The sequence below is a fragment of the Saccostrea echinata genome, unplaced genomic scaffold (genome assembly GCF_033153115.1).
Source record: "Saccostrea echinata isolate AGI-Se365-2 ecotype Australia unplaced genomic scaffold, CSIRO_AGI_Sech_v1 ptg000036l, whole genome shotgun sequence".
NCBI classification, from domain to species: Eukaryota; Metazoa; Mollusca; class Bivalvia; order Ostreida; family Ostreidae; genus Saccostrea; species Saccostrea echinata.
In genome coordinates, this window is record NW_026889785.1 from 3,313,725 (window position 1) to 3,327,190 (window position 13,466).

Sequence of the window (13,466 nt, forward strand, 5' to 3'; positions counted from 1 at the left end):
ATTATTTTCCACATACTCAGGAAACACTTTATGGCTTTACAAACTTAATTAGTTTGTCCTTTTTGATTTTTTTTAAATGAAAATAAAAGGGTATTTTCTGAACATTTTTTGATTTGCTTTGAGTTTTTTTTTAAACTCAAATGTGTGGGGAAACAAAAGGTTTCATACAATTAAACAGAAGAAGTAAACTCAATCTTTTAAAAGCTTACTTAAGCTTTAAGGATTTCTCTTTAAAGAGAATGAGAGCAAAATTAAGTAGTCCCTATGTCCCAGTTCCCAAGTCTTTTTTTTTTTAAAAGACAGGTAACACCGAGTCTGACTTCTAGTTTCTATTCTTTCTTCGTCTTTTTGGCGGGATTGAAGCGCTGGCTGCAATTAAAAAAGGAAAAGTATATATATATATATATATATATATATATATATATATATATATATATATATATATATATATATATATATATTGATATTGATATTTGCCTATTCTGTAACCAGTATTTTTTTTTCTTTAAAGCAACATAATTTTGAAAATCAGTGTGCTAATTTGAAGAATTTGCCATCTATTTTGGAATTAAAATTTATTAAATTTGGGTTTATAAAGTTGCATTATTTCTAAAGAAAAGAATTTAAATGAAATGTTGCAAAAAATGTTATTACATTTCACAAACTTCAATACATTTTCAAAAATATTAACGCTCATAAAGTGATGTATACTTACATATCCACTACAGTGGTGCCTTTCACAGATCCTTTCACATTGATGTTCTCTTTGAAGGTCAAGCCTTCAAAGATGGTCTGTATCATATCTGTACGGACCTTTAGTGTCATCCCACTGACAATGATGTAACTGTAGTTTCTATTAACGTTTAAAGAAATAATTTGAAAAGTTTGTAAAAATTGTTAATTTATTGATAAATATTTAAAAGTTAATGTGATGTTCTAAGAAGAATATGAATGTATGTAAATCAAAATATTCCTGACAAGGGCAAGGACAATTAGACTATAACCTTGAACTTCCAATGACCTTGATCTGAGTAACATTTACTTTGATGTGAAAATACCAAAAAATAAAGTCTCCATTTAACAGAATTCTGAAGTTATTTAAGTTACAGGCATAATTATGAAACTAAAATGTTTGTACAGTGTGTTAAAATGCTTGTACAGGTCTAAACATTAATTTCCTTTGCTACTTGTCCATTGGACAAGTAACAAAGACAACAATTGAAGTCCATTACATGTGCACGATGTTATAGTCCCCTACGGGTGAAACCGGAGGGGACTACAGGTTTCCCAAGTTTGTCTGTCTGTCCATCTGTCCCTCTGTCTGTCTATTCCCCTTGGTTTTCTGCACTTTTTTCCTAAACATTTGCAGATATTGAGCTGATTTTTGGTCTGCAAATGTATCTTGACGAGTTACAGATCAAGTTTGAATTTCATTCCACTATATTAATCTTGAAAGAATTATGGTCTTTTTAATTTTTAAGGGTTTTTCGCACTTTTTCCCTAAATGCTAGTAGATATTGAGCTGTTTTTTTAGTATGTGAATGTATCTTGGTGAGTTACAGATCACTTTGAATTTCATTTAGCTTCACTGATTTTTGAGGAAATTACAACTTTTTTAATTTTAAGGTTAGGATTTTCTGAACTTTTTTTTTTTCTAAATGCTTTCAGATAGATATTTAGCTGATTTTTAGTATGCGAGTCTACCTTGATGAGTTATAGATCAAATCTGCATTATGTTCCACTTCAGTCTGCATTATGTTCCACTTCAATGATTTTTTTTAAATATGGAATTACAGCATTTTTAATGGGGACCAGATTATACTTGCCAGTAGGGGACTAATATTGCTGATGCAATTCTCTCTGAATGCTTGTGTAAAATACTGAACAAACACATAACAACATTTTATCTAGACTTTCTGTCCTGACAACTTAAATGCTGTCAAAATTTAACAGAATCCAAACTTTGTAAGACGGTAACGGGTAATTTCCATGCCTTTGCAGTAGTATGCAATTAGTTAATGAGTGTAAACTCAATTGCACAGTGATGCATATCAGGATTGAAGTTTGGTCTTGCATACCGTTTGCGTCTTTAATGTACCGGTAAACTTTCAACAGGCATTATTTTTAATATTTAGAGACTTCTTTACATTAAAATGCACTTGTCCAATCAGAGAAGTGTCCAGCAATATACATTTGTCTGTAATTTTTTTCACTAGTAGTGTACAAGTGGACAAGCGTTAATGTTGAGCTCTGTTGTACATATAGTACCGGTATTACATATTGTAGATTTATCATGATAATTAAATATTAATATGTCTCCTTTGGCTCCATTGTTAGTCCAGGGTTTATATATGGTTTGAAAGAAGTTGATTAATCTAAACTAAAGAGTCTGCATTTTATTTTCTTAATGATTTTTCTGCAGCAGTGGTTTTCATTCTTTATCTCTCTATACTTGTAAAGGATTTCGGCTATTCATATGAACACAAGGTTCAATCCTTTCATACAAGGATGCTTTGTAACAGGTTTGGTTGAAATTGGCTTAGTTATTATTCTTAAGTAGGGGATACAAAACGTATAGACGTTGTATAAATTATGCAAGAATGTCAGTTTACTGCATATAAAACTTACTCAGAAACCTCCAACGCTTCAACTTCTCCTTGAAACTTGCCTTCTTCTTGAGTTTCCTAAATAAATAAAACAATATTTCATTTTCCATGATCAAAAATGATGGTCATCCTGAATTAATATGGCATAGGTTGGACACATAGAAATGCTGTGACAGAATGTTCAAATTGTACTTAAAAAAACATTAATTGGTAAGCCAAGGATCACTTAGTACTTAGTAGCATACAAAAAATATTAGTTATAGTTGTCCTTATAAAATTAGAAAATGGTTTGAGTTATCAAACCACCTCAAAAGTATCTATAGATGTACATAGAAAAAGACAAATAGGCAAATCAATATACCTCTATGGGAACAATTTGTTTTAATATAGGCAATGTCATTTGTATAGCAAAGGTCTTCCATATTTTTTCAGGACCCTAATTACAAATATGTTTATCTTATGCCTAACTTGCTTGATATCTAATCTGAAAGGAGTCAATTTATTTCTGCATGAAATAGAAGAATAATCCTCAAGTATTATAATGAAATATAAATTTATGAAAAAAGTTTAGCATACATCCTCTGTGATTCAGAGAAAAGGTATATAAATGTGTACAATTTAGGAATATACATATATATATATATATATATATATATATATATATATATATATATGCTTAAATTTTACAGTGCTTGTAGAGAATGAGGAGATATTAATGTTTTTTTTCTTCACTATGATGACTTACAGAACAAGTTGGAGATGATTGACCTTTCTTTTTTTTAAAGACTCTCTTACCTTCAAACGTGTTAACACACTGGAATTAAGACAGATTTCTCCTCTCCACTGATCCACTTGAACATTTGTTGCCGATATTATCGTGTCCACTGGAGGCATTTCATACTTTGCGCATTCCCCCCAGAGCTTGCAGACAACTTTTCTTGCACCCTGCAAGGACTCCAATGTAATTTCCCTTCTCTGACTGTTAGGTGATGTAAGTATGTCTGTGTACTAGAATTAAAGTGTTCATTTAAATTAATTTGTAAAACACTGCTTTAGTGTATTTAATGCAGGAAAAGTTCTATAGCAGTTGAATTAAATTAACTTTAATATTTGAAACTTTTTTGACCCTTAAGTATCAATTTTTCTGAGAGAGATAAGATTAGGAAAAATCACTTGAGATTAAAAAATATCTCATCAGAAATAATATAATGGATGAATGTGAACAGCAACTATATTGCTGAAGTTTTATTCAGATAAATTCAGTGCAACTTACATTACGGAGGATTCCTTTTACACTAACTGTTGACTTTTGTGGAGATTCCAACACTTGTTCTACTGAAAGTTCAGGAGGGTTTAGGTACTTCTTAATTTTATCCATTTCAAGCGGAAATTTTCCACACTCAAATACCTTGAAAAAGTGGGAAACATTAAAATACAAGTGAAACGGGGAACCAGGTTGTCTATGGCAGCAAAGTGTACCCAATCTGTCCCAAAGTATATATGAATAGCAAAATTATCTTTCAACTTTATGAAATAATACCAATTAAGGAACAGACTAAGCACGCTCATAACTATGTAAAAGTACAATAAGTGGTCCTGTTTTATTCAACCCAGGTTCTGAGATTCCTAGACTATGATCAACACCTTGAAATGAGAAGAAAGTTTGAATTTTAACAGTTATTATGTTTATAATTCTCAGTGTGATACCTAAGAAAAATGTATAAAAATAGATGAAAGCTTCCATACACCCTAAGAGATTCCACAAAACACCCTAGAAATTGTAGAGGGACTCTTGATGCAAGTAGACTGAAAATTTCCTAAATTAAGTCCTAAATTTATTACAGAATGGACAAGGCAATTTATTCATTATAAATAACACTATAAAGGCCTAGGGATATCCAATTCATCGTTGAACTAATGTGACTCCAGCTAAGAAGTTAGTTATATTTTACACTATTTAGACCATGCATGTCCTAAACAAAAAAATGAAACTGCATGGGCAGTACATTTTAGGGATTAAACCCTTTAGAAAGAAGAGAAACTTGAACTTGGGTAAATTTGGGGTTTATATATAAACTCTAACCAATGAAAATCATTCTAACTAGCTAGCTTTAAAATAGTAAATATTGTGAATATCTAAAATGACTTCTGATATGTTGAAAGTGCAAACTTTCAACCAATGAATATTCAGGAACCAAAATAAGTTCGGAATGATAACTAATATGGGAGTAAATTTAACTTGAACATCTGTGAAGACAAATAGAGTTATAAATATGGGACTAAAATTTAACATCAGCGATGACTATTGGAAAATGTAGTAGAGACCACGTAATTATATTCTAAGAAAGACAATTAAATTAAATGCTGAATAAAAGTCAAATCCGTCACACATGTATTTATATACTAATGGTTTGATTTAATCATTATATATGCTGTCAAAGTAAACAATGCTTAGGGTTTGATTTAACCATAATATTAGTATGCTGTCAAAGTAAACAATGCTTACTAGTAATAATCCTGCTCTGATGTGAATATATGGACTGTATCATGTCGTTACAGGGTTTAAACTTAGCACTCGCCCACTCACTAGTTGTAAAATTTGGTGTGGTCTGCTCATAAAATTTAGCACTTGTTCGCTCACGTGGCGAATTAAAAATCTGCAGGTCCAGAATTCATTCGCAGTCTCATTATTGAAAAACAGACGTTTTCCTCTGGTTTTTGCCTTAAAAATTCCGATCAATTAAATAAATCAAAGTAGCAAGGTCCTATTTTTCGTAAATATCCTTCATCTTATCTATTTACCAGTACCACATGATTTGTGAAATCTATAAAAGGATTGTCTTTTTTTTTAAATTCCTAATCGGATTTTCCTGCATTCCATTATGTATGGATATGTGATAGATATACAATTATTAATAAATTATTTCTAATTACTCAATCGTATGGATAAGAAGTGTTACTAGGTGCCTAATCTTATTTCAGAGATGTTTCAAAAATTATAAATTTAAACTAAATAAAAAAAAATCTTATTCATGTGTCAGTGTCACTTCATCAATAGCTAGGCTTTATAGTCCAATGTCCAGAAAAAGGGACTATGCATATTACCTTGTAAAAAAGGGTAGTAACTGTTTATTGAATTTCATTTCCTATGATCGAATATTAATATGGTATTTGATTTTACATAGTAATAAGAACTTCAATTTTCATTTTAAACAGATTAAAGTATTTAATTACATTAAATTGGTATCTAATTTTGTCCCAGTGCATTCAAAGGGTTAAAACAAATCAGAGGGATTTTGGGCTAACAAATTTAGAAACTTTAGGAGCCCACATGGTTAGTGGAAATTTGAGTTAAGTATAAACCCTGTTATACATATGCATGTTCAGTTATGGACAGATGCATGGATAAACAGAAGTTGAAATCAGATTCATACAAAAATGAATCCCAACATATCGCATGCCTCAACAAAGAGAGTGCTAAAATTTCAAGCATCTGTAATGAGTTGTTCCTGAGAAAACTGTTACAAAAATTTGTTACATATTATACAGACAGAGATGAACAGGAAGTTGACATCAGATTCAAATAGAAAGTCAACCCACCATATGGCATGCCAGGGATTATTATCTAAAGCATATTTACTACCGATATTCGGTATTTTTGCCCAAGTGAAATTTCCCCTGAATATCCCATTTTTCCCTTTTGATGAGTAAAAATTTAATTCCCCTGACAATGATAACAAGAGGCCAATGGGCCACAACGTTGACCTGAGTAATTTGGCCCTGCTGTTCTTTACCAGACTTTCCCCAATGTAATAACTATTGTGGCCCCACCCTACCCCCAGGGGTCATGATTTTAATAATTTGTAATCTTCAATACTCCAGGATGCTTCTACCTAAGTTTCAGCTTTTCTGGCCGAGTGGTTCTTGAGAAGAAGATTTTTAGAGGGTTTTTTTTTCTTTTTCTATATTTCAATGTAAAACTTGGATTCCCTATTGTGGCCCCACCCTACCCCTGGGGGTCATGATTTTGATAATTTCTTACCTATACTACCCTAGGATGCTTCTACCTAAGTTTCAGCTTTTCTGGCCCAGTGGTTGTTAAGATTTTTAAAGATTTTTACTACATATTTCAATGTAAAACTTGGATTCCCTATTGTGGCCCCACCCCTCCCCCTGGGGTCATGATTTGTAAAATTTAGAATGTACACTACCCCAGGATGCTTTGAGATAATTTCAGCTTTTCTGGTCCAGTGGTTCTTGAGAAGACTTTTTAATGATCCCACCTTATTTTTGTCTTTTCTTGATTATCTCCCCTTGGAAGAGGGCTTGGCCCTTCATTTTTACAATTTCAACTCTCGTTCACCCAAGGACGATTTGTATCAAGTTTGGTTAAAATTGGTTCAGTGGTTATTGAGAAGTTGAAAATGTGAAAAGTTTACAGACGGACAGGCAGAAGAATGACAAAGAAAGGGTGATCAGAAAAGCTCACTTGAGGTGAGCTGAAAAGATCAATTGTTTTGCTTCATAAAAAGTGGAAATTTAAAGTAAAAATGTTCAGAAGATGTGAAGTATGGTTTTTCTTTGCTATTTTATGCACTTTAAATGGTATGTTGAAATGATGATATTCAGTTGGGTCCCCCAATTGTGCTAGCCCTGCACCCCCTGGGGGTCTGGATTGACCCCCAGAACCCCAGATGATTTTTCCAATTTCTCCAGAAAAGGTAATTTCTTCCAAAACCTAGATTAATCCCTGCATGCTTAAAGAAAGTGTGTGTAAACTTTCATGCAAGTTATCAACAAGGCGGATGGGGGGAATGCTTGAAATTTGAACTAAGGTGAATCAATTTAAACTGTCTTTGAATGCTTCTATTTCAGTCTGACTAATCATGGCTTTGATTCTTCTTGAGAAGATTTTTCCGATACATGTATTTATTCCTATATAAAAGTTTCATCCCGTATTGTTACCCCATGGTGCCCCCAGGGATTATGATTTGAACATTTAAATCTGCACTATCTGAATTAAGTATGAAATATTTGAAGACTCTAAGTGTCGTAATGGCACTAATGCTCCTGAAGTAAGGAACAAAATTTCAAATGCCATTACAATGATTATTAGTTTAAAATTTCTTTGTCAAACTTGATCTGTATTTTCTGGTAATTAAATTACCTGCATATGTGTTCGCAATTTCAATCTTGTATATATATATATATGCATCCCTACAAAAGTTAGAGAACGGAAATTGAATATTTAATTTGACAATTTTGAAAGAGGCACGTCTCATCAATATAACCATGCAGTTTGTTTGCTTATTTTCAGGAGCATGGAAGAGCAATTCCACAGAATTAATGCATTTTCACTGCGAAGTAGAATTTTAATGCGGATTCATATGAACATGGCATTAAACTTCAACTGCAATGCTCAAAATAACCGTGTGCCTGCCCATGGTCTTCCGAGAGGCCAAAATTTTAGCGCAGGTAACAAATTTTTATGCATCAACGTCCAGTTGTGTATCAAATTTTCTACCAGAAATTTACATTAAATTGTACCTGCAGCGAGGCGCCAATTGATAAAATTCTGTCTTGGGATCGAAGTCAAGATTTCGCTTTCTTAGACGAGCTGGGACACGTTAGCCTAATGCAATTGTAAAACGTAGGCCCTAATTTTTCACGAAGACGAATAATTTTGTCAGACTACTAGGTCTTTAGCAGGCTTCTTATATTACTAGCAATGGGGTGTAATTTTAAGACGAGTTTTAAAGAGTGACTAAAGTAGAATTCCTAAGATATTTTTGTTATTTAAACGACATTTCATACTTCACTTAGAAGAGCAACATTTTCCTAAAACAAGTTTTTTGTCTTGAAATATAATTTTATTCTTACCCGGGAAGTTTCGTATAGGCGAATAGTGTCGCCTATACTGACGGCTTTAATCAGGTAAAATTTCCCCGTCAGGAGATGATCTTTAAATTTTAGAGGGAATGTCATTTGCTTCATCTCCTTACTCGTGTTGTCGAATACTACGGTCAACCGATATTCTCCTTTGTCTGTTTTCCTTTCTTGCGAGGCCGATACTACATAGACTTTTGCTTCTACTCCTCCAGACGCCATCTCGCTTTTGAGCGATTCTTCTAGAGTGACACAATATATACTTGTGTTTTTTGGCGGGAAAATGATGTCAGCATCATGTGAACAGTCTCATCCAATACTATTCCAATAAATAATTTTATGTGAACAGGCGGATCCATTATAGGACGGAATCTCATTGTTTTGATTTGATGAGGTCATATTCACATATGCGTGGGAACCTGGGGGTGGGGGGTAAGGGCGGCTTACCCCCCCCCCCTTTTTTTTGCAGATAGACATACATGTAATATTGGGCATTGAAAATTGGAGTTTTTTTTTCTTAGTTTAACCCCCCTCTTACTTTAAGTTAGCCCCCCCCCCTTCAATATACTTCCGATCCCTATGAGTCACGTGTATTGCATACTTGTAATAAATAAATGAATTAGAACCATAATAAACTAATTCATCTTGTCGGAATTGTTTAAACATTGTAAAATGTTATATCAAAGAAAGTGAAATGGAGAAGGTGTCGGAAAAATTATTGACAGATTATCTAAAAAAATTGACAAGCAGAAAAAAGGAGAGAAAAAAAAAAGAAAAAAAACACAAATTATTATAGTAGTCTCGTATGTGTAAGAAAATGTGAATATTTTTTTTCTTTTTAGTCTAAAAAATACCATCGTTAAAACTTGCTATTGTAACCGGGTATTGAGGAGAAAAACTAATGCGACGGACCATATTACACTATAGGTAGGATTCTAGTCTGGTGCTTAATTTGAGGTATTTGGTGATCGCCTATCGATTATACCGGTATGACTGTGGTGAGTACCACATAATGTCATTTGCTAATACAAGACGGTTTTAATAGGATCTAGTATCTTGTTGGGCAACTGCATGTTTGTGTGACTATTAGTGTTAAAAAATTAGGACATACAGTTTCCGTCTGTCTGTCTGTTTGTCTGCAAAAACTTTATCTTTGCCCAGAACTTTTAATTGTTTTGAGGTGTGTTATTTCATATTTCACATGTGTATTCCTTGTGAGAAGACCTTTCTTTGGGTTAGAACATTTTGACCTCTTGGCATTAGCATTGGCCTTGTAGTTTGGCCCACTTTTGCAAAAATGTACCAAACTGTAACCGTGGCAATAAGTTTTAATTGGTTGTAGCTATGGTTTTTATACTTTATATACTTGTTGTGACAAGTCCTCTCTTTTTATACCAACGAATGTGACCCTTTAACCTTGACCTACTTGATTGTCTTGTAAAAAATAATTTTGACTCTAATTTTTGAAGAGTAAGGACTTTCTGGTGATTTATTTGATAGTAATGGTAATTTTATATCTTTTATATGCTTTGATGATCTTGTTAAAGAATTTTCTTTAAAAGTCCCTTTTATACTATATACGCAGGCGTAAAAGGGGCAATTTTGCATTCTTGGCCAAATGTTAGAAATGTTAGTATAAATTCTGTCACAAGACCTTATCAGCCAAAATTTGTGGAAATCATCAATAAAGATAAAAAAAAGTTCTAAAACAATTTATGATACATATTTGTCATTACGTGTATATACTTCACCAAAGTGTTAATGAAAATGGGCTAGAGAACTGCAGTTACAGCAGGAATTGAATTGGAAATTAGTTCATAAAAAATATTATTCAATATCAAAAGACAAGGCTTTTATGGTTTAATTTTAGAATCATACATAGGATTCTTGGTACAAATAAGTATTTGTTTTTGTCAAAAATGAGAGAAAATAATCTATGTTCTTTATGTCAATATAAGTAGCAAAATGTTGATCAAGTGTACATATTTTTCTTTTATTGTCCTAAAGTTAACCCACCGTGGTCTCTTTTAGAAGATTGGATATTTGAAAAAACTGGAAAAATAATAAAATTTGATGTATGCACAGTTATACTTGTTTGTTCTAAAGAAGACACAATTATTAATCTTATACTGCTTTTTATTAAACAGTACATTTTTCAACAATCAAGAAAAAACCGAAATATAACTATCCAACATATCATTAAATACTTATATATGTATTATGAATTTGAAGAAAAATTGTATAAATTTAACAATGAACTTCATGTGTATAAAAGAAGATGGACTAACTGGAACCAGATATTTGAAAGCATAAACATATAGATAAATTTATGTCATCTATATTATTATTTTAGTATATTTTGTGTAATCATAATTTTTTTTTTGTATTTCATGTATATTACTAAAAATTTGTATGTAAGCTTTCCAGCCGTGGTGTGTCTATGTATATGTATGTATGTGTTTGTTTATGTCTAAAGTCAATAAAATAAAAAAAAAAAAAAGAACTATAGGAATTTCATGTTTTACAAGTATATTTATTGTGATAAAACCTTTCTTTTGATACCAAAAAAGTTTTCCTTGACGTTAGAGTTTGACCAGCTTTTGAAAAAAATTAACCTTGGCCACAACTTTTCAGAAGCAGGTATATTCATTGAGACAAGTCCTTTTTGTGTATTTGGGTAACGACTTTATTGATCTCTTGACCTTGACCTTGGAGACTAATTTGCACCCTTCACCATAAGCTCCCAAACTGTGGCATCAGTGTTTCACAAACACATCTTCCAACTCTTGCATTATAGTGATTTGGATGTACGACATGGAATTCATAGGAATTAATTTCTTAAATAATTGATTGTCTCCTTGATTTAAGTTTTATACCGTTCCTGCAATAAAGATGCTTTTATCTTATTTTGAAGACACCAAAATAATATTTATTTTAATCACAAAATGCATATTTTTGATCAGGGAGCAGATATTTTAACAAGTTCATTTTATACATGCGGGGATCTAAGGGGGGGGGGGGGGTCAGTGGGGTCTGGACTCCCCTGGAATTTGCAGAGTTATTAAATTGATATACTAAACCAAGTTAAAAGGGACCTGGGATCCCCCCTAGAAAACGCAGATCCCCTTCGAAAACGCAGATCTGTATGAAAAGTCATAGGTATGAAGCATTAGAAGTCAAAATTTGCCAGCCCCCCCCCCTTCCCTCAGAATCAAATAGTCGTCCCCCTAGATGGAAATATTCGTTGCCAATTGAGCCAAGAGCATTCGTTCGAAGATTTTATCTCCTGTACCAGTGCGAAGTCGTCTCGGGCGACCTTTAAATTTAATGCTGAGAAAAGTCTGATGAATTTTGTCCTATGGAATGCAGAACGAGATTTTTCTGAACGACTTAATTTTCCATGACGTCATTGACATTTCTTGTCGGCAGCGTTCCAAGTGTTGCAACTTGCAGAGAGCTACTGATTCCTGAGACGTGTATTGTTTATTTCGGAAAGTTTTGAGCATAGTCTTTGTTAATCTTTGAATAGTTGAAGATAAAGATTGTTATTGCAATCAAAAAGGTGCTTGGAAAGTTTTAAAGTAAGTATTTTAACAGTGGTTATCTGATTTAATGTAGCAGGGACGTATAGATGTATGAGTCATTATCAAAATCCACCAACATTTTGGTCACAAGTCAATAAAAAAGTATAGGAAGTAAAAATTATATAAATTTTTACTTTACTATTTAGAATACATTATTTTTATAGTTGGCAGAATACTAATATTGTTGCTGTATGATACATTTAGAGAAAAATGTATTTATAAATATGTATATATTTTGCGATGTCCTACATTCCTTTGCGTTGAATGGGGACATACTAAAACAAGTCCCACGGGGAAAATAAGTCCCACATGAGTCCCACAGAAAAATAATAAGTCCCACCAGGAAATATGATATTTTAGTAATGTTTAAGAATATATCTTTATAGATTATCATTATTTAAATATATTTTGAATAAAAAATCATTTAAAAAAAAGTGTTTAGAAGCATATTCTGATCGGATAAAAAACAAAGAACGATAACTCTTACATCCTCACATAACTTGAGTGCAATTTCCAAGTCCCACCAATAATGACAACAATTTAGTAGTTTTTGAAAACAGATATTTATAGATATTATTATTATTTAATAATAATTATCTTTCTTTCTTTTTTTTTTCATAAAAAGTAGAAGTTCAAGATGTTTGTTATGATCTTTTACAAAGAACAATAACTCCTACACTTGCCTCAAGTAACAAGCCATCTAGCATGTCTAGTGTCAGACACTCAGAGTAACAATTTTCATTTCAGGCTAACATAATTATTTAATTATTCTTTAACTCTTATAATTTTTCTTTAAAACAAAACTCTAACATGTTTAATACTGATTTTTTCCATATAAATTATAACTTTTCCTCGAGAAATACAAACAGAATATCAGTGTCAGTCATATTTCTCTGGTTCAAAAACAAAGCCTAATAGATTAATCATATTAAAGTACATATATTCTGCATTGAAAGAAAATATTATAAGATTTTATGAAAATTCCATTCTCTATGTCCCCGATTTATATGCTTCCTGTAGCCTTTCTAATGACTTGTCAAAATCTAAAAATAGCATCTATAGTCGATTTTGATCCTGATCAAATTATAAATAAATAGTTTTACAATATTCATGGTTGTAGGAAAATTTACAGTGAAAAAGAAAATGAATTTCATCCTCAATCACACCAGTATTGCAAGCATTACAACATCTTTCCTTTCTTGATGTGGAAATATATCTACCACTTTCTATTGCAAGTTTATGTGCACTTAATCTAAATCTACTAAGAGAGGATCTCTCAGATCTTTCTCTGAGTAAATCAACATATGAACTTCTTTTTCTTGTGTATATATATATATATATATATATATATATATATATATATATATATATATATATATATATATTTTTT

The 13,466-nt window shown here is 32.0% G+C and overlaps 1 protein-coding gene across 1 annotated transcript; it reads right to left on the reverse strand.

Annotated features, from left to right (window-relative positions):
• Nucleotides 1-329: 329 nt before the first annotated feature.
• On the reverse strand, nucleotides 330-8,714 carry LOC133199769 (uncharacterized). Its single transcript, XM_061335615.1, has 6 exons — nucleotides 8,487-8,714; nucleotides 3,880-4,014; nucleotides 3,402-3,614; nucleotides 2,629-2,684; nucleotides 716-853; nucleotides 330-369 (listed from the first exon to the last, which is right to left on the reverse strand). Exons 1-6 carry the CDS (start codon nucleotides 8,712-8,714, stop codon nucleotides 330-332), a joined length of 810 nt encoding a protein of 269 aa, XP_061191599.1.
• Between the last annotated feature and the right edge of the window lie 4,752 nt (nucleotides 8,715-13,466).